Source organism: Silurus meridionalis, chromosome 2 (assembly GCF_014805685.1).
Source record: "Silurus meridionalis isolate SWU-2019-XX chromosome 2, ASM1480568v1, whole genome shotgun sequence".
Taxonomy (NCBI): domain Eukaryota; kingdom Metazoa; phylum Chordata; class Actinopteri; order Siluriformes; family Siluridae; genus Silurus; species Silurus meridionalis.
The window spans coordinates 29,750,359-29,775,807 of NC_060885.1; the positions used below are offsets into that span (position 1 = coordinate 29,750,359).

General features: G+C 38.1%; 1 protein-coding gene and 1 long non-coding RNA gene across 3 annotated transcripts in view; one reads left to right on the forward strand and one right to left on the reverse strand.

Annotated features, from left to right (window-relative positions):
* Window positions 1–25,449, forward strand: part of gfra1a (gdnf family receptor alpha 1a) — an 83,949-nt gene that overhangs the window by 11,316 nt on the left and 47,184 nt on the right. Inside the window, exon 4 of one of the 2 annotated variants that reach the window (XM_046834717.1) lies at window positions 9,006–9,107. The exons of the other annotated variant lie outside the window; for it this stretch is intronic. Coding sequence (XP_046690673.1) covers window positions 9,006–9,107 — 102 coding nt within the window. The remainder of the gene's footprint in view (window positions 1–9,005; window positions 9,108–25,449) is intronic. 2 annotated transcript variants of the gene reach the window in all.
* LOC124375932 overlaps window positions 1–25,449 on the reverse strand; it is a 92,906-nt gene that overhangs the window by 1,091 nt on the left and 66,366 nt on the right. The window contains exons 3-4 of the long non-coding RNA XR_006923744.1: window positions 11,945–12,052; window positions 725–764 (exon numbers count right to left, since the gene is read on the reverse strand). This is a non-coding gene — a long non-coding RNA (uncharacterized LOC124375932). The remainder of the gene's footprint in view (window positions 1–724; window positions 765–11,944; window positions 12,053–25,449) is intronic.

Consider the following 25,449-nt stretch of genomic DNA (forward strand, 5'->3'; position numbering starts at 1 on the left):
GGAGTGCGCAGGACATTTAGGGCCGCCACGGAGCATTTAAGCGCTCCTCGAGGGATGTTAACACAGCGTAGTGCGGTGTTAATGAGGCCTTACGCAACATTAGAGCTCGTCCTTTAGCTGTAAAACCTGCGGCTTCCCACAGCTCCCTACAAGCCAAGCATGCCATCTGGTTGACTAGCGTTTGGAGGTCAGACAGCCGCAGAATAGCAGGGCAGACAGATAGAACGTTCTTTGATGGGACATGTGGCAAGTTAAGGAGTGTGAAGGAGTTAGTGGGAGACGGACACACATTGACCTTGACCAGCAGTCTGAGCAGGCCTCATACTGGGATGAAAGCGAAAGATTATGAGGCGTGATGATCGCACAGACAGGCTTTACAAATCTGGTAATGCCTCATGGAATTGGGTCTTGTTTACCAAAAAAGGGGCGTTTTTATATGTTTAATCACTGGATGTATAGTGAAAGCCACCTGAGTACAGTGGTACCTCAGAATACGAATTAAATTTGTTCGGTAACAGGATCCGCACTCTGAAATATCGTATACTGAATGAATATAGCCATAAGGAATAATGTAAAGTGGGATAATTCGTTCCGAACGACCACAAATATTAATATAAAAATACAAATACAACCAATATGCACTAATATAATTTAGTGTTTAGCATTTAATAATGGTGCCTTAACATCTAAAAGAAAAAAACATTATCTTTACTGGGTACTTTACCTTTGAGAAGAGTGAACGCTGGCATGATGGAGATGATGTTCTGAGGAGAAGGAGGGACAATTATTGTTTGGAAGGAGATGAATCCAATATGATATCAGGCAAACTGTTGCCACTGTTATCACTTATTTTTCTCTTTTTATGATACACTTTGCTTCATTTCACTGCTTTCACTACCTTCAGCTTTTTTAACACTCATAGTGTACACAATACTGTTTAGTAATGAACAATAACAAAACAAAGATACAGCGATAAACACAGCGCTAAAACAGTGTTTTCACTATAAATTAAAGACGCTAATTGAGGGTTGAGAGGTGTGGGAGGTGTGGGAGGCGGTACGGAAGAACCATCGTCCCTTCGGATTTTAGCCCGCGAGATTCGGATGTTTCGTATTCTGAATTTTTATGCATAAACCGATACGAACCTTTTTATGAATTTAGATTCGTATTCTGAATTATTAGAGCTTTTAGAGAATTATACAGCTGTTCTTGTTTGGTCAAGCCAGTCTGACTTTCAACAAATCATCATCAACAGGAAACCCACATAACTTAACTCTTATTAACATTTATCTTATGACAGATTTGTCATTTTTTTTATTAATACAGTTTATAATTATTAACATTTGTGAATCTTAACTGTTTACATTTTTAAAACAATTTAAAATAAAATGCCTTCGTGGTTAAAAGATTTACAATAAAATACAATAAATTATTGCAATACACTTTTTGTTACATTGATTAAATTGAGTAATTGATTAAATTGGCACAAATGAGATGAATTAAATAAAATAAAATATTTTAATAAAATATATTCCTTAAATATTAAATTTTAGTTAAATTAAATTAGTTTACATTTGATTACCCCATTTGGGTAATACAGATATGTATTTAAATGTGTGTGTAGGTGTTTGTGAGTGTGTGTGTGTGTGTGTGTGTGTGTGTGTGTGTGTGTATTATATTTAATATTTAATTTTGTAAAGATATGTTCTACTTAACTGTTCTACTTATTTTAGCATACTTTAACAAATGTCTTCATTCCTTCTATCGTTTATTCATTCACTTTCTTGATATGTGGAATAGTCAGGATTTATCTTTTAAGAAAAATTCTTGAAGCTGGACATAAAACTTTTAACATAAGACTGTCGAAAAAAACATTGGCGATGACAGGAAGTGGCAGCGATTTTGTGTATGCGCAAAACAGAATCCGGTATGGAGTGAGAAGTCACATGGACACTGCGCTCAAAGTGCGAGGTGGAGACTAAACAATCTTGCAGTTGACTTAGTTGACTTGACTTAATATGTTCCTGAGGGAATACAGATTTTTACTATGTTTCGCACATAAAAAGGATTGCATTGGATACACACGTGCATCGTAACAAAAACCCTGTACTGTAACGGTTCAGTACGAATACGTGAACAACCCTATTAACTGTAGTTTAATGTATCACCCTGCTGCATCATGATTGGCTGACTGTTTAATTGTTAGTCTTTCAAATCAAAATTCTTTTTCTGACATCCACTGAACCTACTTTAGCAGAAATTGAAGAAAAAAAAAAGTTAATCCAAATTCCTGCAACTTTTAAGGTTTGGTGCAAAACAAAACAGTGCCTAGTGTGTTTTGCTAAAGTTTGCATTATTGCCATGCCTGGTGCACTTCATAATTTATTCATGCCACTTTATTACCGTCCTCCGAGAGAGTGAAGCCAAGCCGAGCCTCAGAGCAATTTCCCTTCTTGATTACGACGCCGTTGAACACTTGCTGATTCAGAAAAGCTATTATTTGCATGTGAGTGTCGTGCGAAGCCAAAAACAAGCTGCAAAAGTTTGCTCAAATGCCATTTTGCACTACATTCGTTCCGGTCCAATCACGGCATGTGCTAAGCATCAGCTCTGATCCAATTGTCACTTGTCTTGTGAGCTTCTGTTTTCAGTCTCTGTAGCCTTCGAGCGAATGTAAGAACAGATTGCTTTATGAGGTGTTAACATCGTTTTGGGGTTTTGAGCGCTCCCTGTGCTCCACACCACACTTTTCCAGTGGTAGTACAATAACAGAACGGCATGCACAGATGCCCTCGGTTGCTGGCATCGACTCCATGCTGCCTGAAAAATCATTTAGATGACCAGCCTGCAGTTCTCACGAGGGCTTTTTGATTGGATTCAGAGGAAAGGGAGTGATTTATCATGGTTAATAGACACCGGTGACAGCTGAAATCAGCAGGGGGCTCTGCCGTGTGTGCCAGCCAAAACCGCAGTCAGTCACCACTGATGCATGCCAATTTACACAATTACCCAGGGCAAGAAGTGCCGCTCAGCATGCCAGTCAGAATATTTACACCGTTTTATCCTTTAAACGAGCACTTTATCAAACGGAAATACTACATCACTCAAACAGCTGTATTGTAGCACTTGTGTGACAACAGTTGGTGCAATGATCTGATATTAAATGCACCATTAAAAATGTAAAGGCTCACATTGCAACTGCTGTTTTGTTTCAATACACGGCCACTTGGTTAGGACCACCTGTATAACGGCATTTGGTTGAGAATTGAGAATTAAATGTTGATGAACCAACATTAAGTGTTCGCCGTTGCCTCATATTGCTGTGAAACCTGATTTGGTCTTCGAGGTTTCTGTCTGTTTTGCGATGCATTTCAGCTCACCACTGTTGCGACAAATGGTTACATATGAGACATGGCCTAATATAATAGTAATAGTATTAATAGTCTTATTGAATGGTGATTAGTATGGGGTAGTGTTCTGTGATTTGTTATTAATTTAACAAACAGTTACACACAGTGGGTGTGTGTATGTGACGATGGACAATGAAAGTGCCGGGTGAGTTTCTGGTGATGGTGATTCAGAGGAAAGGGAGTGATTTATCATGGTTAATAGACACCGGTGACAGCTGAAATCAGCAGGGGGCTCTGCCGTGTGTGCCAGCCAAAACCGCAGTCAGTCACCACTGATGCATGCCAATTTACACAATTACCCAGGGCAAGAAGTGCCGCTCAGCATGCCAGTCAGAATATTTACACCGTTTTATCCTTTAAACGAGCACTTTATCAAACAGAAATACTACATCACTCAAACAGCTGTATTGTAGCACTTGTGTGACAACAGTTGGTGCAATGATCTGATATTAAATGCACCATTAAAAATGTAAAGGCTCACATTGCAACTGCTGTTTTGTTTCAATACACGGCCACTTGGTTAGGACCACCTGTATAACGGCATTTGGTTGAGAATTGAGAATTGAGTGTTGATGAACCAACATTAAGTGTTCGCCGTTGCCTCATATTGCTGTGAAACCTGATTTGGTCTTCGAGGTTTCTGTCTGTTTTGCGATGCATTTCAGCTCACCACTGTTGCGACAAATGGTTACATATGAGACATGGCCTAATATAATAGTAATAGTATTAATAGTCTTATTGAATGGTGATTAGTATGGGGTAGTGTTCTGTGATTTGTTATTAATTTAACAAACAGTTACACACAGTGGGTGTGTGTATGTGACGATGGACAATGAAAGTGCCGGGTGAGTTTCTGGTGATGGTGATAAAAAAGGAAAGAGAAACAAGAGCTAAAATTAGACTTTTAAACATCAAAAAGCCCTGCTCTAAACCGAGACAACTGAACTCTATTGGCCAATAACGGGAGTAAGGCATCTTACGAGGCAGAAGATGCGTACATCCTGGCAGCTACCCAATGTATTGTACCGAATATTTTATTTATAATAATGCGTTAACGAAAATGAATTTTTATGGCACTCATTTTATTAATACGCAATTAATGCAGCGAGCATTTCTGTTTGACCATTTTTAATAAAAATATAAATAAATAAATATAAAAAAGGCTAAATGTAAACTTTAACGCAATACACATTTATTCACGGTGTCCTTTCTTTACTCCACCGAAAAATTATTTGAAATCACTAAACATTTGTGTTACCGATATGCAAAATCTTAAAAATCAAGCACCAAAATCTGCCATGATGAACACATCTGGCAGTTAAATCTGTCTGTGTGGAAACAAAGCAAATGTTCCATTTGGTGTCATGATGATTTACGTAATGTAAATAGATTGACATTTAAATTTGAATAATAATCACACATTCGCATAAATTGTCTATATTTGTCTATGCCCATTACAGTATTAAAAACTTGATAAGTATTCATTTAAGGTACATTTAGTACAGATAAAAATGTGCGATGGATGGATGGATGGATAGATAGATAGATAGTTAGTTAGTTAGTAAGTAAGTAAGTAAGTAAGTAAGTAAGTAAAGACTGAGGAAGATGGATTAAATTAATCTTGCCATTGGACCAGAGAGCATATTTCTTTTGTTTTGGTGCTGATGTGAGATTCACATTATATTACAATTTTCTCACCATTGTTACTTGGAATTAAACCATAAAGACATGCAATGCTAATTAGTGAATAAATTCCAATCTAATGCAGGCTATGTTTGGAAGCCATCTTTTGAAATGTTTTATTTATTTATTTATTTAATTTTTTTAATAGTACTGTTGTGATGTTTGGAGTAACAGCAAATGGTTAGGATCTTGGACTACTGACCCAAAAGTCGTTTCCTGAAATTCCAGCACTGCCAAGCTGTTACTGCTGGGCCCTTAAACAAGACTCCTAACTGCTCAGTTATAATACGAATGAGCTTAAGAAGTTGCTGTGAATAAACGTGTTTGCCAAAATGCAGTAAATGTAAAATGGCTCCCAATCGGAGTTTAAAGCAAAGCAGAAAGGCTGTAATTAGTAACCCAACCAATATATTTTATGCTTTTACACTGCTCCTAAAACAGGCTTAAAAATTGCAAAATAAATCAACTTTACACTACAATTCAGGGCTATTATGCTGCATTATATACATTAAGTTATAATATCTTTATTATCGATTGGAATAGTCATGACTGCCAGAATCCGTTCACTATAAAAACAATTCTTCCCATTTACCACCCCCCAGACCAAAAAAAGAGCATTGCCATCATTAATGCATGTTCATCCTCCATTCTTCAAATCTTTACCAAACAAGAAAAAACCTCCTGAAGTAAAAATGAAGCATTTTTTTATACACTCCGTTCTATATGGAAGTGATGGCACTCAATATCGACATTCTGTTTCTTCGCAGTTCACAGAGAGACATGCTGAGCTTCTGCTTAAGCTAATGTTAGCTGAATCGATGATCTATTGATCAATACGAGAAGGCTGTAAGAGAATAATATAGTGACTGCAAGACTGAATGATTGACAGTTAAGACACCGTAGCTGGCGAATCGATCGCGCCGCATTTTAATACAAACCAACATTTTATGCTTACTAGAAAACATTTACATTTGCGGCATTTAACGGACTCTCTTGTCCAGAGCGACGTACAAAAGTGCTTTGAGTTTCTAGCAATGAACAAATCTACACTGGTACGCTAGTTCACAAACTTAAGCTAAATCATTTTTTTTTTAAACAAAGCAAACTTGGAAAGTGTTAGTTTAAGTGTTTCAGGAAGAGGAAGGTCTTCACCTGTCGCTTTAAGACTCCGACTCAAAGATAGCCTCATTGCTTGAAGACTCCGCCTGGAAGATATCCTCATTGACCTTGTATGGAGAATATCCAATGCACTTGAACAATCCGCAAAAGCCCATTAATCTGATGACAAATCAGCAGCTACAGTACAATCCTGCCAGGTCCTCCACTAAATGCTGTATTTTGATAATCTATTCTTATGACAGTTAAAACTCAACCTTTGTTTTGATGTCATTGTTTTGATATGGTATGTTTTTATAGGTGCACTCTGTTACTATAAGCATTCTTTGCATTGCCTAAAATATTCAAAGGTAAAAACCCATCGTCTCGGGATCCAGCTGCTCCTCAGTCCTTTTCTCTGGCACACATTCCACTTGATAGCTTTTCACTTGTTCTTCCATTTTATATCACGCTGAGAATCGCTGCAGCGTCCCGCCAACATGCCCGTGTCGTCAGTGCAAATATATTCATATGCTCAATGCGGTGTTTCTGCAGTGACTTCTGATCAACAGCAAAATCGGTTTCATATGTGCAATTCCATAAAAAGTAAACAACTTTGTTCTTCAGGAACGGGGCAATATTCGTACAGTGTACTGACATGATGGTATAAGAAGAGACAATAATGATACATTTCACACAACACACATTGCAAGGATTCTATTAGAATTAGGGAAGAGGTTTATGAATTTGACTGGGGTAGAGCAGTGGTCCCATACCACCAGGTGACGGAAAGATCGCTCTCAGGTCGCAAGAAGGTTCTGGGGAAACGTCTATAGATTTGCAACTGTAAATTTATAGAAATTACATCCCGCACCAATTTCAGAAAACACTATTTCCACAAGGTTCAGCTTATGATCATCATACAGGAAGTGTTAAACGAACATCGCTCCATTCAGGGTTTTTTTCAGTGGAGAAGATAAGAACAGAGGAAGCCAGGTGAAAAACTAAAAGAGAGACAGCTCCTGATAAGAAAAATGGAAAAAAAAAGTAGTTTGTAAACAAAAATTATATCTAAAACACGGTTTCGTCTCACTGGGCAGTTCACATTGTCCAAAACTCTATGTATGTAATATTTAGTGATATATTAGATAATGAATCAATGAAGTCATCATCATCTTGAAACTTTTTCTCTCTCAGTATTTCTCTATCTATCTATCTATCTATCTATCTATCTATCTATCTATCTATCTGTCTGTCTGTCTGTCTGTCTGTCTGTCTGTCTGTCTGTCTATCTATCCCTTTCTCTCTCTCTCTCTCTCTCTCTCTCTCTCTCTCCCCTCTCTCTATAGTGGGGTAGGGTGTAGGGTTGTGGGTTTGTGTGTGTGTGCGTATATATATATATATATATATATATATATATATATATATATATATATATATATATATATATATATATATACGCACACACACACGCGCAGACACACACACACACACACACACACAAAACCCTCAACCCTACACCCTACCCCACTCCTCAAGGCCCCACAAACTCACATGCCACCCCATGATCCATTAAAACATTTATAAAAATTAAACCGGTCTGTAATGTACAAAAGTCTTCGGTTAGAAGATTACACTTGTGCCTTTAGTAGTTTATCAAATAAGTGTGAAATACCATTTACATGGAAATGAGAGACAAAAAAAATGTTTTATTTATATCGTGGATATTTGAAATCTTTTCACTTTCTCTATCAGACCAACTAATTCTTCTATTTATTTTTTTTATTAGAACTAAAAGAAATGTATCACGTACATTATGTTGCGTTATATAATTAAACATAGCTAAAAATGGATAAAAACAAAAAGTATATGCAAACAGATGATGCGACATGTCCACAAAGATGGATTTTGGTTGCCAGCTGTTGCAGAATTCGAACCGTGACTACATTGGGAACATGAGGAATCAATGGCATGTAATGTAAATCTCAAATATGTCTTTTTCGTGATGTAATAACACACTCGGGGAAAATGATAAATGAGGATAACAAATATACCACCACAGCAGTGACCATTGTTAATGACCAGTAATAGAGGTTGTTTATTTTTGCCTGGGTGAAGCATGTTCCTTGGACTGTACCTGTCTTCTATTATGGGAATGTTCTTTATGTTTTGTTTCTTCTTTTCTCCTTTATTCTTATTAATCTTTTAAGTACTAACTCAACAATCCTCGGGCTAATTAAATGATCATAGCTGACAGGAATCTATTGATCCCTGCTGTTTTGTAGCCTTTTTTTTTTAATCATGACTTTTGTCCTTTAATCCAATGTAATAAAGGGTGCATTCTTTTAGACAAGACGTTGATTGTACGAGTTTCAGTAAATTCTCAATATATATTTAATGTATTATTATTTTTTTATTACAATATCATATTCCCTCCTAGATCAGCTACAACATGTAACATGTTTGGTGTCCAGTGTGCCATTAGTTTTACACTGAAGCTAAAAACGATGGCATGTCTGTATTGTTAAACAGCTGAATTAAATAGAAATAGAATTAAATGATGCTTTGGTGGCAAACACAGGACATCAAATATGATTTTTTTCAATGAAACAGATTTTGTATTTTTTTTTTAGCAAGTTGTTTTAGATACATTCCGTTCATTTCATTCTACAATAACATCTGTACAATCCTAAAACCTCTGGTTAATACACTCTCTTTTTGAGTCATACTTTTTAAAAATGTATTCGCCATATGAATACAGTTTGAGCACAACTAAATTGGGATGATAAAATCTAAACCTAGCGAGTCTTTTTGCAGAGGGAGCCATGAACAGCGACCCCCGGAGAACTCCAGCCACCATCACCCCAGCCTCTAAACCTGAAAGACACAAGAGATCAAACCCTGCTTTGGCTGTTCTGGGTAAATAACTCACTACTGCATGCTGAATTGGGAGAGGAAACGTGTGTGTGTGTGTGTGTGTGTGTGTGTGTGTGTGTGTGTGTGTGTGTGTGTACGAGTGTGTAATTGTATATGAGGAAAGGGTATGTAAGAGTGTTTTAAGGTCACATATTATATAAAGACTTTGGATTTCAAAGACATGCCTTTTGAAGTGGTGATCCATAAAGAGTGAAGAAGGTGTGTGTTACAGGTCGAAGTCAACATGCCAGTCAAAAAACAGTGGGGTGAAAAAACAATGTGCATTTCTAAAACAGTATTTCATCATTCTTTACTAAAGGAGGCTTTCTTTTTTTCTTCTTCAAATGAATAGTGACATAGCCAGTCCTGACTCGAGTTTTACATTCTTTAGCAAAAATGCAGGGTTTGAACAGTGTTTCAGTAAAGTCCTATCATATAAAATACGAGTACTACGTTAAGACATAGAAAAATTAGTTTGTACCCCGAAATGTGGCTTCCCTCAAGTAACCTGGAACATCTGGACCATTTTGCTCACGGAGATTTGGCTGAATGACCTGATGACAGGCCTAAAAGTCAGGAAGTGTGATTTTTATTAAATCTGGAATGTGCGATGATAGACGCCAAGTACTTTTCCGTTTCAAGTTATTTTAGGGGAATTGGGAGTTTTTCTTTTTCCCCAAAAGGGGTGCCAACATATTTGTCCACATCTGTATAGGGGGTAAAAGACTTTGGGTTGTGTCATTATAGGAAATAGAAAATCAATGATGGGTGGAACTGGTGGAATGGGGAGTTACTGTCAGCTCAATGTTGATTATTTTCTATAAAATATATCTTATTTTGCTCATTTCAAACATTTAATAAAATTGCTATTAATCTATCTACAGTATATCTATATCCACACACACACACACACACACACACACACACACTAATCAGGCATAACATTATGACATTATAACATTTTGACCAGTGAAATGAATAACACTGATTATCTCTGTTAGTGGGTGGGATATTATTAGGCAGCAAGCAAACATTTTGTGCTCAAAGTTGATGTGTTAGAAGCAGGAAAAAACAAGCGTAAGGATTTGAGCAAGTTTTGAAGAGGGGCCAAATTGTGATTACTAGATGACTGGGTCAGAGCATCTCCACAACTGCAGCTCTTGTGGGCTGTTCCCAGTCTGCAGTGCTCAGTATCTATCAAAAGTGGTCCAAGAAAGTTACAGTGGGAAACCGCTGACAGGGTCCTGGGTGTCTGAGGATCATGGATGCACGTGGGAAATGAAGGTCGGCCCGTGTGGTCTGATCCAACAGATGAGCTAGCTAGCTAGCTAGCTAGCTAGCTAGCTAGATAGATAGATAGATAGATAGATAGATAGATAGATAGATAGATAGATAGATAGATATTTTTATAAATGTATTTTTTAGTTACATTAATACTAATAATGACTATTATTAGATTGAATAGAGTTGGATTTTAAGGTGAAAGTATGAGGAATAGCAGGGTCAGACTGAGATTTCACAAACCACACTTTCTCTAATCTCTCTCTCTCTCTCTCTCTCTCTCTCTCTCTCTGCATGTCATGGCTGTAGGCAAGATTACATCACTGTAGCTCTGATTCACTGTAACTGTGTGAAGCTATATGCCAGTGGCGCTGTCTGACCGCCACATTGTGATCACAGTGAAGTACCGCTTACTTTTTGTTGAATCAATGGAGTCAACATGGCAACCAATCCTAACCCCGTATTATCCTGGTACCACTGGTGAGGCAACAACAGCCTGAGTGATGTCAGGAACTAACTTGCTTCATAGATGATCCACAACATAGAATGTAACTGGAAATGGATCAAAAGTCACACAATTGTTAATTGTGTTACAGTGGTCTAACGGAAATCCGAAAATCAACTCATTTTGGACACAATCCCGCAGTTTCTATGGTACCTTAGTGAAATCATCTAGACATTATGTCACTTTATAAACGTAACAGTGTACAGTATTTTGACCAAATACATAGTTTAAAATGTTATTCCTAACGTTCCTGAACATTTCCGCTACGGATTCCTGCTAATTTTTAAATAATACGCAACTCGTTCATAGGTTCCAAATGAGAACTTGTGGATTTTCCGAGCTGCGAGTTCCGAACTGCGAATTATCAGGGGTTGAATATGTTACATGATACGATCCTGCCGTTGATTCATTTTACTGTAACAGCATACTGAACATAAAAAATTTGGGAACTTGATTTGTAACTAGTGCAAGGATCAGCTGAAGTTACCAAAATCAGGTGGAAATCATGATGTGGAGTAGGTGATGTGAATTATGAAGTGCAGATAAAAGCACCAGCAGTTTCGCCGTTCTTCAGTGCAGCCTCTACTTACAGAGAAATAAAATATTCATGGATTTTAGCTCAGTGTGAGTCTAGTGATGGAAGAGGAGCCATTTTGTTGCTGAAAACAGGCCTTTTGTTGACATGTTCAACAAAAACTTACTGTACATTGTATTGAAGTGTCCCGCTGGTATGTACACAAAACCGAAAGGAATTAGGAGACATTTTAAAAAGATAAACTCCAAGTCATGAATAATTAGATTTACTGTAACACATTCAGTAACACACTCAGAGGAATGCGCTATCCGTCCCCGTCCACTTACACAACCTCATAGATGCCTGTGATTGACAAGTGTTGCTGTAATTCACTGGGTGAAGATCACTGGCTATCCATTTCATACAATTCTATTCAGACACCCACCCACAAATCATCTTTGTGGTATTTTTGGGATTCAATCATGTTATCAAACAAAGATATGATGAATGGTTCCTGGTTCATTTCCTAAGCTTGGGTACCTGTTTAAATGTACGTCCTCGTGATTCTTTCCTCCTAGTCTTGCAGCGTGATTCATCCCACGAGCATGCTGGTAGTTGTTGCTAGGTCCAAATGTGTGCAGGCATGAACTAGGATGAAATGATAGAGTTATTCGGATTGTATCCAACTTTTGGATCCACCATAGTCCTGTAAATCAAATTGGAGATGGATTTCAGGTATATAAAGTTGTTAGAAAATAAATGACTGCTGTAACTGTGTGTGTGTATATATATATATAAAAACCTCTGGAGATTAACGTTAACTTCCGAGTTCCCAAAAAAACCGTAATGGTACTAGACCGAACCTAAATCTGATCCAGGTTTTTGTACTCCATTAGTTTTTCACTAAAGTGGTGTGTCAGTTAAAAAGCTGAACTTCTGTAACCTTCATCAAAGATTCAAAGTTCACAGCAAACACAAGTATCACACCCTCAGAAAGGCTCCAACCCTCAAATGCAAATGTTTTTTTTCTGGATTTAGACAAAAGCAGCCAATTCATTTAAATGTATTCTGTGGTATTGCTCTGAATGTGTAGATGCATAATGTGAGACTGCAGACACAGACGTGTACATTTATAGCATTTAACAGACCGAAGTTCACAGCCTTATTTATGTGTCGCAAATGAGGAAACTCAGTTTTCTTTGCGGTGTTATGCTAGCTTGTGTAGGCTATATTAGCATTTCTTCACGCTGTTAAAAAAATATATCGACTAAAGATTTGATCAACGACATGTAGAACACTACGGCACAGTATCTAGATTTGTCTCTCCATCAGAGATGGTTTTTTTTTTTCCCTTTTCCAAACATTCATTTAGACAGGAGATCCTGTCACCTCTAAAGCCACTTTATTCGACAAGTATCTATCTCTTGAATCTTTTCCCCCCATATCTCTCTTTTAATTTACGCTACAACTCGGCTTTATGATAGACAGTGTGGAGTCTTGAAAAAAGGGAATATTGTATGAATATTTACAAATATCCCCAAGCATATTAGCATACAGCTCTCCAGACAGGCAAATACCCATCCCATGTGCCCTAGATAATATTTGTATTTTTGGCAGCAGAACAGAAATTAAACTCGTAACATTAGCATAACAGACAGCACCATGGCCCTGGAGTAAATAATCCACAAGGGTTGCGAGAGAGGAATTGTTTCTGCGCTCTGCTCTCCGGTTCTCTCGTGTGCTGTTGATTTAGGTGCTGGCCGTTTGTGATCGGGGCTTATAAAAAGTTTAATGTGGTAAGCGAATCAGCAGGCTCTGGGCGATCAATTTACGCATGAATAATCACCACCACACGACAGGTGACTGGACGAGAAAGGAAGAGAGAGAGAAAAATAGAGAGAGAGACCTTGAAATTACGTTCCGCTTCGAGAGCATTATCGCGATCCAAGCTGGCACGGCGAGCATCCTGCAGGGCAGTATGGGTAATGAAAGTGTTTGTTTGCGGTGGCCCACAACCGCCAAAGGTTTTTCAACCACTAAATTAGCAGCTAGCTTTAATTCCCCCCATTCATTATGGAAGCCACCTGTTACCTGGAACCATGAGTCAAACGGGGCTGCTGAGAGATTTTTGTCCTTACGTGTCTCGTTGGTGGTTTTCACAGCTTGTCCCTCATTAATAATTCACTCCAGCCGATTGATTGAAACCAGAAGAAGGAAGAAGAGAGGATGAGTACGCTGGCAGGACTGCGTGTTCTGTCTGGAGTGGTTTTTATAATAAGTCTATTATTATAGCATTAATCCAGACGTGTTACTTAACAAATGGCAAGGATTTGTTTAAAAAGGGTTTTTTTTGCAACATGACAAACTGCATTATGTTGGTCTTTGGTGGACAGAACGTTTATATATATATATATATATATATATATATATATATATATATATATATATATATATATATATATAAAATGCACAATGCCAGATTCATGAAGATGACTGCATATCCGGATGACTGCACCCCATTCCTCCTCACATTTACTCCTCATGACATCACTATTGCCCTTGTGACTGAACAAATCTCCACAAAAATTCTCCAAAAAATTTTTAAAAATGTACTTAGAAAAGTGAAGGTTATCATTAACAGCAAATGGGGACTAAATGTAGAATAGGATGGAAAGTGAATCCCTATGGTCAGGTGTCCACAAACATTTATTTACATAGTATATTTTATTCATTGGCCAACCACTGCATCTACAATCATCAATATTGCCCTTTGCTTTTTTTTTAAATAGCTCAAACAGCACCGTGAAACCCCCAGTCTGCTTTGAAACCTTTGCCTGGGAGAGACATTGCTGATGCATTGACTGCCTTGTCTTGTTGCTGTGCTCTGTGTTGCCATGGTGTATGACCTGTGACATAAAACACGTCTTCCACTCTGTGTTTTTCCCTCACAGCTGTTTCCGTTTCAGTTAATGACTGTTTCAACCTGCATCCGAAATTGATGATCATTAGCACCTGCTTGGTATCATTGGTTAATCATACACTTGGCTGTGATACTACAAAATCCCTCACTTTTTGCCAGTGTACAGAGTGTGTTTACAAATAGTGGTTACACAATATATGTTTGTGTGTGTGTGTTTGTGTGTTCACTCTGGCACCCTATTGGGATGATTTTATAAAAATGCCGCTCCTTTTCACTTGACTTATTCGGTTAAATTTTTATTCCCCTCCTGAAGTGTAGTCAGTCATGGTAGAGTGTCCTGTATTACAGGCCAAAATCCCCAGCGAGGGATTTACCTCGGCTCTTAATTCGCAGATTTACATACAAGATGCTTCGCTCTTAAAGAAAGGCAGCCGAGGCTGAAATGTAGCCCGGCTTAAACAAAATCTTATGCCAGACTGAACACAACCCAGACTGTGTTGGCCATGAAAACGGAAGGTTAGTGGTTTAACACATCTGTTCAGGTTATGACTTATCAAATAATGTCCAATTGACCAGCTGTTTGAATTGTATAACTGGACAATTATAACATTCGCAGCCAATCTGTCTCAATTTCATCTCAGTTATTAGCAATAAAACCCCTGTTTATGGGTATTGCTCTCATTTCGTTTCCACTTTGGTCTACTTTCTGTAAATGAAGGGGGAAAACACTTAAAGGCACGTTGCTAAAGAAGAACAATCAACAATATATTGGTGTTATGAAACAGAGCTACCGCTTCCACTTTGATTATTTTCCCAAAACGGCATGTCATGTGCTGTAAAATGTTGATTACCCTCAAATACAACAGCAGTCTTCAGTATATTGTTGCAGATCCACAACGCAGTTGTTAGTTATATTCTAGCAGCTATAAACAGCCATGCTCTCATTCTCTTGAAGTTAACAAGACAAAATTTGTCCAATGTAACTTACATCTTAAATATAATTATAATAAATGTAAATATAAATATACAAAGAGTTACAAAGCATTAAATGTGAATTATTGGCAAATTTAAGTATCTACTTCAGAAATTCCTTTTATATTACAACAAACCAAATACACTATATGGACAAAAGTACTGGGACACCTGACTTTTCCAGCCATATGTTGTTCTTCTGCAAATTGTTAGCACAATGTTCTTGGCACACATTTGTATACGGTGTCTTTGGATGCAAACCTGCTCCAGCATGACAATTCTCCTGTACACAAAGCCAGCTCCATGAACATATGCTTTACAGGGGAAAGGGTTGAAGTTCTCCTGCTGTAGAGCTCTGATCTCAACCCTGCTAAACACCTTTGGAATAAATGCTGACTGAACCCCAGGCCTCTTTACCTCACTTACTTAGTACCTGACTTGTTACTTGTACCTGACTACTAATACCCTTGTGGTTAAATTAGCAAAAATCTTTACAAAATCCACTGGAACATCTTCCATGTCAATTTTAAAATTAAAATACAGCAGTAACACAGTCAAAGCTACAGATTTATTGCAGCTGTGGCACCATAAAGTGAACATGGAAGCATGGAATGCATAGCTAATTATTTGCTAATGAGAAAAATACACACTAAATTTAGCTTCCAATTTACAAAATGACAATTTTGCTGTTGCTGTCAATCACATTTTTGGTAACAGGAGAAAAAAAAAATTAACTTTGCAGCAAGTTCAGTAATAAAAATCTCAGTGTGATGTCAGTGCCCCTAGTATTAATTAGCTTGATTGCTGCTCAAGTATGTACTGTATATCTGCTATAGTAGCTAATAAAGGTAAAAGTACAGCTACAAATCACGTGAGCGTGTTGGCGGTGTGAGATATACTGCCCTGGCAAGACCTCAACTTTAAACCCTGTGCACGTCTGAAATATATTTAGTGTATTGGTAGCAGAAAGAAGCAGCAATGGTGCCATGGATTATGTTTCAAACCAAAGCAATAAGAACTGGCTTTAACTTCTTTATAGGATACTAATTAAATAATGTTTTCACACACACATGACTCGAACATGAACCAAGCGTACGTCTTGTGCTAAATCTGATTTCAGAACTACATCGTCCCGTATGGTGTCTCATGTGACAGATGCAGCTCGAAGGGGGAAAAAAAGGCAGTTAGCATTAGTAAACATTAGCAAAGGCTAAAGTTTCAGCAGGGAATGTATATAGCGAGACACCTGTTCTCGCCCTGGAAAAAGGTCGGCGGAACTCCGGGATGGGGTCATGTGACCGCTCGCCATCTGCCATGCGACTGATTCGGAGGAATTGCAAACGCGCACACGCTTTTCACACAGTTCTCCTGATAACATCAATAAAGCCCACCTCATTAAGTGGGATCATTAAACTCAGGCTCAGGCTCAAATCGTGTACTTAGGTTCGATCAGGGCTCAAACTGAATATGACAGAAGAAATCGTAGAAACATTTACCATGACCATCTTCTCTAGATGTTCGAAAGAATCCAGAAATAATGTACGAAAACAAAGAACTACTTCAGCTTTCAAGATAGGTTTTTTTTTTTTTTAAATATGTATACAAATTAATATCAGTGTACCCTTGCAGCTATAATTACTCCTGCTTTTTTATTTTTGTAAGTTACCTACTGACTTTTGACAGACACACTCCTCCTCCTCCTGCAGCATTCTTTCTATTAATAAGTGATTTCCTAGTGCTTCTTGGGATGTTCAAGATGGTGGGTGAGATGTTGCATTCTTCATCAACTCCACCAGTGGCAGGCTGTGCATTTCACACCTAGGCCTTCAGTAGTGTCCTACTTGAATCAATCCATCTCTTAATACCCTTATTATAATGACTTTCCTTACAATGTCAGGCTGATTGGATAGAATATGAACTCTGAATATGAATAGGTTTGAATAGAAAAGCGGTGAACCCAAGAGACACGCTATGAAATGAAGAAAATAGACTTTTGGGAAAAATGTTATACATATGAATGCACAAATATTATAGGGTCTTATTGCTTAATTCCTCATATTAAAATGTAAGTCAGTGATTTGGCCTTGTTGGCCCTGACGACTTGCCACTGGTATACACACTTGTAAAGCATATGTTCATGGAGCTGGCTTTGTCCACAGGTGAATTGCCATGTTGGCACATTCCAAGCTACAGCATCCAAAGACATTCCATACAATTGTGTACCTTCAACTTTGTGGCTGGAAATATCAGGTGTCCCAATACTTTGTCCACATAGTGTATATTGACCATATTATAACACTAAACATAACTTAACCAACTGCCCACTTGCTCCAGGTGAAGTTTACGTCTAGAAAAAACCTTTATAAAACATTATCTTTGAACTTTTCGCACATGCTATTAAACGGATCCGCTTACTTATCTTGGTACACATATTGTGTTGAGATGATCGTCACCTGTGATAATCACAGTCATTTATAATGGAGGTGAATTTCCCCAGCGACGTCTGGGAAATGCTTCACCGGTCTCGTGATGTCAGGTCACATGCTGACAACGAGGGAAAACCAGGTAAATAGAAACAGCTGGAGATGATTATTACACTCGGAGAAGCTAATAGTTTGTGGGAGAGTTGACGCTAAAGACACGGCACATTCAGCCAACGTGGGTGTGAACTTGTGGGAAATTAATGACGAAGTGCCAGTCTGCTGAGGGATTTGTCTTGGAGCGAGCGCTGAAATAAAACGCATTGGGAGGAATGAATGAGTTTTGCTGGTGCTAATCTGCTTAGAGGAACGAGAGGTAGACAGACAAGAAGAGCTAATTACATCATGCAAAAACACACAGCTCTGAGCGTATCTCCAGCCACGTCCGTTTGGACATACACCGTAAGTGTGTGGACACCAGACCAAAAGATTCATATGTACTTTGTGAAAATCTCATTCCACATAGAGTCCCCATTGCCTGTTATAATAACCTCCACTCTTCTGGGAATATGCTTCAAGTGTACTTGTGGACTGTTGTGCTCTTTAAGCCACAAGGGTGTTAGTAAAGTCAGGTACTGATGTAGGTGAGGTGAGGAGGCCTAGGGTGCAGCATTCACATTCATCCCAATGGTGTTCTGTAGGATTGAGAGCTTTATAGCAGGAGATCTTGAGACCCCATGTAAAGTATAACATGTTTGGGTCTCAGAGTTCAAGTGAAGGAGAAATTTTCATACTCCGACATCCAAAGACTTGATAGCCAATGTTGTACCTCACAAAGAAACACATCTGCCAGAAAAAGTCAGGGGTTTCATTACGTTTGTCCGTATAGTGTATCTTTTGGTCAACCAAGTACTGCTTATAAGTCTTACACAAATACTTTGAACGAATCTTGAGCTGGAGGTTAATGCGTAGAGCTACTGAGATTGATTTTATTGTGGTCTCTAAAAAAAAAAAAAAATGCTGCACATGAACAATAGTGGAGCTTTGCCATACTTTGCTGTTACACAACACAACATTTCTGGAAAACTGCTCTATGGTTTATATCAATTTAAGCGATGGTGATGGGGTGCGCTTTTATTTGAACCCTCGCACTTATTCCATGTGCATTTAATCAGCCATGAATAATAAAACCTGATGTTTTTTCCTGTTTTTTTGTTGTTGTTCTTTTTGTAGTAGAGTAACGAGGTTGCTAATACAGCTGTTAAATTAGCCTTTATGTAAACCGCACGCCCGAATGAATTTTTTTTCCCGCCATTTATTAATTACGCCGCCCTTTTATTTGATACCTAATAAGCTGAAGTGTTTATCTGAAACCCTGAACGTCTGACAGACTCACCATTGGCCACCTGCCAGTTATGTAAGACGGAAAAAAGTAACGAGTACTGTATAAAAAGGATGAAAGCAGAGAGCAGAAATCTTTATCCAACCCTATAAAGCACACAGACATTTGTAATCATGTATTTCCCACCTTTTTCAAGATTCTGGCTGTTCACTGATCCATAAAGCCTCGCACTAAAGATGTGCGTGTTATTGAAAGTGTGACTGATTTTAAAAGATCGAGGCTTCTGAAAAGGTCTCGTAAATCAAACTGTGATCGCATATGAGGGAAAAACTTCTATTACATTACGAAATGTAGTTTTTGTCCTCCTTTATGCAGCGTCTACATCTGCAGTTTTCTGGTAATGTGCACTGGCTACAAGTTCTCCGTTCTCTCTGTTCTCTCCAAGTGTTTCTGCTCGTACATTTGTCGTTCATTCCTGATTATTATATGTTCTTCTGTACGAAAAGACACCCCGTGTATACAATATATAGAAAGTATCGGGACACTTGACTTTTCCTGCCAGATGTGGTTCTTCCACATACTGTAAGTACAAAGTCAGAGGCACACAATTGTACTGAAAGTTTTTGGATGTGGCAGAATTTAATTTTCACTCCACTAAGAGCCCCAAACCTGTTTCTGCCTGACAATGCCCCATTCATAAAGCTAGCTCCATGAAGATATGGTTTACATGGGTTGAAGTGGAAGATCCCCTGCTATGGAGCTCCAACACTCACCTACATCAGTACCTCACTTTACTAACACCCTTGTGGTTGAATGAAATCTCACAAATCTCCACAAGCGCACTCTAGAATCTAGTGGACCATCTTCCCAGAAGAGTGGAGATTATTATAACAGTAAATGGGGACTAAAGGTGGAATTGGATACTTACATTTTTTAGTCAGGTGTCCAAACTCATAGCCATACAGTGTATAATGAAGTTTCTTCGTCTGTACTTTGATAAACTACTGCAGACTGACAGACTGGACTCTAGGAGCACTGTAGGGGAAGGAAGTCACTGATACATGCTCATTTTATATAACCTACAGTACTCTGAATTAGTGATGGGAAGATCGGATCATTTTGGTGACTTGGCTCCTTGAATATCTTTCAGCAAAATGAACAAATCTTTTTTTTTTTTTTTTTGAGTCATTTAGTTCATTTAATTCTTTTGATCGAATATTAAATAAAAAATTGGATTTTCATTAAGCGGATCCCCCAACACGTCTACATTCCACAACTTTGACTATAGAGCCATTAATTTATATATGTGTGCTATAAACTGCATGGCGTCTATGGGAGTCACGTGACATCGAACGACTCAGGCTAGAAGAGTCAAGCGGTAAACATAACCTATGTAGATTTTGAGATGAATCACATTAAGGACTTGTTCAAAATGAATAAATCCTTTAAAATACTTTGAATGTCCACACATGTAGTGTGTAAATTGTTTCTTATAGTGTCTTGGTCCATTTTATTGTGTACCATACTGTGTTGTATATCAAGATAAATATGTGTATGAATATGACTACTTGTTCCCATATATAGCAGTGGCATGTCATTTGCAAACGATCCGAAGAGACCTTTGTTTCGACTCTTTTGGCTGAAAGTAGAGATCCGCATTCATGTATGTATGTATTTTAGTATTATTTTGGGTGTCTGTAGGTGAAGTTTGGGGGAAGTGCGTCAACGTCACACTTCCCCCAAAAAACCCTTTTCAGCATGTGAGGGTGTGTTGAACTCTCGATGCTGTAGGGAGGTCCTGCTACACTGCTGCGTGTCGATGTGTTGTATCTACGCGCCGTATTAGGCGAGATAAATAATTATCAAGATAAATAGCGGCGAGGCACAGCGAGCACAATGACATTAACGCGGGGACTCTGTATTGCTGTATTCGTCGCTGCGCATTAATAGTGCATTGATTAAGCACTTATTCAAATAGATTTTATAGAATGCAAAGTTTTTTGTTTATTAGGAGTAGAGTACGATTTAATGATGCAATTAGGCCTACAGGCGAAGAAGAAGAAAAACGGATGGTCGGGAAAAAATGCAGTGAGTCATTCAGGAGTTGCTGAAATAAGTGATAATCATTTGGAAAGACAACAGGAAGCAGACATGATTGAGGGGTGCCAATAGTTCTGCAGAATATTGAAAAATAAAAAAATAAAAAAGAGAAAGGCAGGGATAAGGAGAAGGACAACCAGAGAGTCTGTATGTGTTTGTGTGCATCAAGGTGTGTGTGTGTGTGTGTGTGTGTCTGAACCTGATAACAGCATTACAGAGTGCATTTAAAATTCATAGCACTTAATGATATGAAGCCCTTAATCCAGGGAAAAATCGATCCCTAATAACCTTTGAAGCCGTACATTTGCTCCTTCATCGATGCCAAAAGCCGCATCACACACTCCCGAGACTCGTCTCTCCATTCCCTCACATTAGCCTTAAAGACCATAAAGTGGCATCTACCCTCCGTTAATAAGAATACAGCGGTACAATGTTTTTTAAAAAGCGCATAATAATCTGAATTATTCAGCAACACAAACTATGTTTCTGATGGTCGGAGGGCTGGAAATAGACAAACATGCTGCTCTGAGGTCAAAATGCTCAGACAACTGTCTCTATCTTTTTTTACATTAGGTCATTTATTTTAAGTTTATTTTCCTTCTTTTATTTACTCCCCCTCTCTATTTATTTATTAGTATTTCTTTGGATTTATTTGAGTATTTCCTTCATGCTGTCTAAATGATATCACATTTATTTATTTAAAATTTTACCATTTACTCCATTTATTTTTTAATATATTTCTATCATGCTGTCCAAATTGTATCAAAGTTATTTATTTATTTATTTAACATTATTTTATTGTTTACTCCCCCCTAATATTTATTTATTTTGATTGTTATTCTTTTTTTCCATTTAGTTTAGTTTTTCTATCATGCTGTCCAAATGGTATCACATTTCTTTCTTTCTTTCTTTCTTTCTTTCTTTCTTTCTTTCTTTCTTTCTTTCTTTCTTTCTTTCTTTCTTTCTTTCTTTCTTTCTTTTTTTCTCTAATTTATTCTAATTTATTAGTTTTTTCCCCCATGTTTTCTTTCTGCTATTTAAACTGTCCATTATTCAAATAAAAGGCTTTTAGTGTTTTTTTTTCTTTAATTTTTTTAATCTTTCTAATTTCCAATATTCCCATTATTTTGTCCAAATGGTGCATTATTAAAATATAAAAGCTGTGTGTTAATTAGTATGTTGTTTTTTCTTTAATTTGTTATACATTTTTTTTTTCATTTATGACACTTTTTTCTTTTTATTTATTTTTTCAAAATTTCAATTCAATGTCTCTTAAATGTTTATTTATTTATTTATTTAATCAAATTTAAGTCTTATTGTGGCTTACCAGGACACAGCATTAGAAACTCCCCCTTGCTGTTGCTAAGCGTGGGGAACTGTGTTTTGTCTTTAACCTCGAGACACGAGCGTGTTCGTGAAATCGGGGTCAACAGTGTGACATCGTAACGGCTACAATGGCGCTGCAAATCAAATCCTCGCCCACTAAACGCCTGACCTGCTTTCGTATACATAATCACGGTGGACCAAAAGCCTGAATGTGAAACAGTTTGGCCGCTCTGACGTCCTTCACGTCCTGGCTGCAGCAACACGCCGCCTTGACCGCGTGCCTGTAATTACCGAGCCGAGCTGCACGTACACGCCGGGTGGTTGCGAGGCTGATCTCCAGCGAGCGTGAGATTAACTCCAGGATGGAGCTTTAGCCTCGGACTACTGCCCAGGAGCCTCCTTAATAACATGGGGAGCTTCTCATATACATGTTGGCTAGAAGAAAGAAATAGGGCTTGACAAAGAAGGAGGAGGGAACAATGCTCATATCAGTAGATGCTCATCCATTCTAGTAGAAAATCTATTCCTGAATAATAATAATAATAATAATAATAATAATAATAACCAAACCCAATGGAATTTTACTGTAGTTTTATGATATGCGGTTTCTTTGGTAGCACTTTTCAACAACACAATTCTTATTACACACTGGTATAAGAGGAATAAAGCACCAGAATGGAGGAAAAGAATTCCCAGCTTCCAGAAACTTCATCAAATTTAAACAGTCTCTCTCTCTCTCTCTCTCATTTTCAGTTAGTCTCCATCTGTTTCTTTCACTCAGCCTTCATCTCTCTCTCTTTCTCTCTTATGCAGTTTCCTTTTCTTTCTTACTTTTTTCTTTCTTTCTTTCTTTCTTTCTTTCTTTCTTTCTTTCTTTCTTTCTTTCTTTCTTTCTTTCTTTCTTTCTTTCTCTCTCACACAGTCTGTCATAATATTTATATTTTCTTTCTCTCCTTTCTCTCAATCACAACTCCCTTCCTTCCTTCCTTCCTTCTTCTTTTTTCCAGTGTCTTCCTCCTCCTTTCTTACCCCCTCACACACACACACACACACACACACACACACACACACACACACTCTCATTTGTTGCTCACTTTCTTTCTGTCTCTCACTGCTACTGAATAATAGAGGATGGGTTTTTTTTTTTTGAGTCGCTGTAGGTCAGGAGACTGGATGGAGGAACAAATGAAAAGAGATCTCACATCGGGTTGAGACTCAGAGATGCTCCACTGCGTAATTATTATTATTATTATCATTATTCTTGTAAGCCGGCGGATGAATTCCATTGTGCGCGACTCGTGATTGTACGTGACCTCTCCGCGAGTTTAATTAATGTGCGCATACCTTTAATATTTATGCCCCCCGAGCCATTATGAGCGCTGGCAGGAGCTAAAAGGGAATTCATTCAGTGTTTTGCTGGTTTTCTTTTAATCAGACAAACACACTCAAACTCAATTAAGCTAATGAGGACCTTTCTTTAAAAGGATAGCGTATGTCATGATGGGTTTAATAAACTCATAGAGCTTTAAATGCATTAGATGCAGAGAGAGTATTTGGGTTAAAATAAATGGTGTGAGATCATGTTTCTAATGTGCTCTGTTGGAGGAGAGCTTTCGATGTGGCAAGTGTTGGTTGTTGAAAAACATCATAGGATTTCTATAGAAATGTACAGGGATCATTAGTACCTTTTTTTAGCAGTGGTAGAATAGTAATACATTGTTTTGAGGCAGAATGAAAGTGAGCAATAATCCAAATTTTATTCGTCACATACACAAAGTTTGGATTTGAATTGGATTATTGCTCAATTGTTGCTCAATCCCATTGGAAGTGAAGTTCCTTTCTATCAGGTTGCATCACACAAACACATTGTTGATTATTTTCCTAAGACAGTATCCTTGGATCATTTTGATTCGGGTGGACTGCAAGGATTAAACACAGGCGCTGTGGTCAGAGAGGGATAGACGTCTCATTTTTTATTGGGGAAGACATCGGATTTTCCACACTTCCTGCACTTTGACATGAATTTGACCACAGCCTTTACTCACACATTTATACAGAGCCTGTCAAAAGTTTGAAAACAGCTCGTCTTTTACGGTTTTTGAGAGACGCATGCACCATATTCTCCTATTTTGGTAAAAGTTTGTGGACACCTGTCCATAAGACTTGCTTTGTTTTTGAACATCCCTTTCCACATTTAGTCCCTATGTGCTCTTATAATATCCTCCACTCTTCTGGGAAGGTGTTTCCCTAGATTTGTGGAGATTTGTGCTCTTTCAGCCACAAGGGTGTTAGTAACGTGATGTGGGTGAGGAGGGCTGGGGTGCAGTCAGTGTTCCAATTCATCCCAGAGGTGTTCAGAGATCAGAGCTTTATAGCAGAGATCTTCCACTCCAAACCATGGAAATTATATGTTCATGGAGATGGCATTGTGTACAGGGGGATTACCATTCGGGTCTCCTAATTATGGGAAAATTTCATGCTCCTGCATCCAGAGATAATTGTATGCCCTCAACTTTTTTGTAACAGTTTGGGCAAGAACCACATCAGGCTGAAAAAGGTGTCCCAATAATTTCAGCCATATAGTGTGGGCTTTTTTTTTTTTTTTTTTTTAGAAATGAGCTCAAAAAACACCTGATTCTCAAGCATCATTACTTTTCCGCGCGCTGATCTGTGATCTTTTTCGGTCTCGTGCTTCAACACGCTACACTGCAGGTCTCTAAATGTATCTGGTCTCAGGCTATTCTCTATATTATACTACATTCGTCATAGCGCCCGATTTGTTTCGCTGTTACACGTGCTTTTCCAGAGATTTATAACCTACAATGGGCTGCCTGCGCTCGGGCTCCTCGAGACGATTTTCATTATGAAAATGCGCATTTCCGAATGGGGTGTATTGACTGTTACTATGGCGACAAAAAGCCCACCGCATTACCTTATAAATCCTGAGTTGTTATTCCATCCCGAC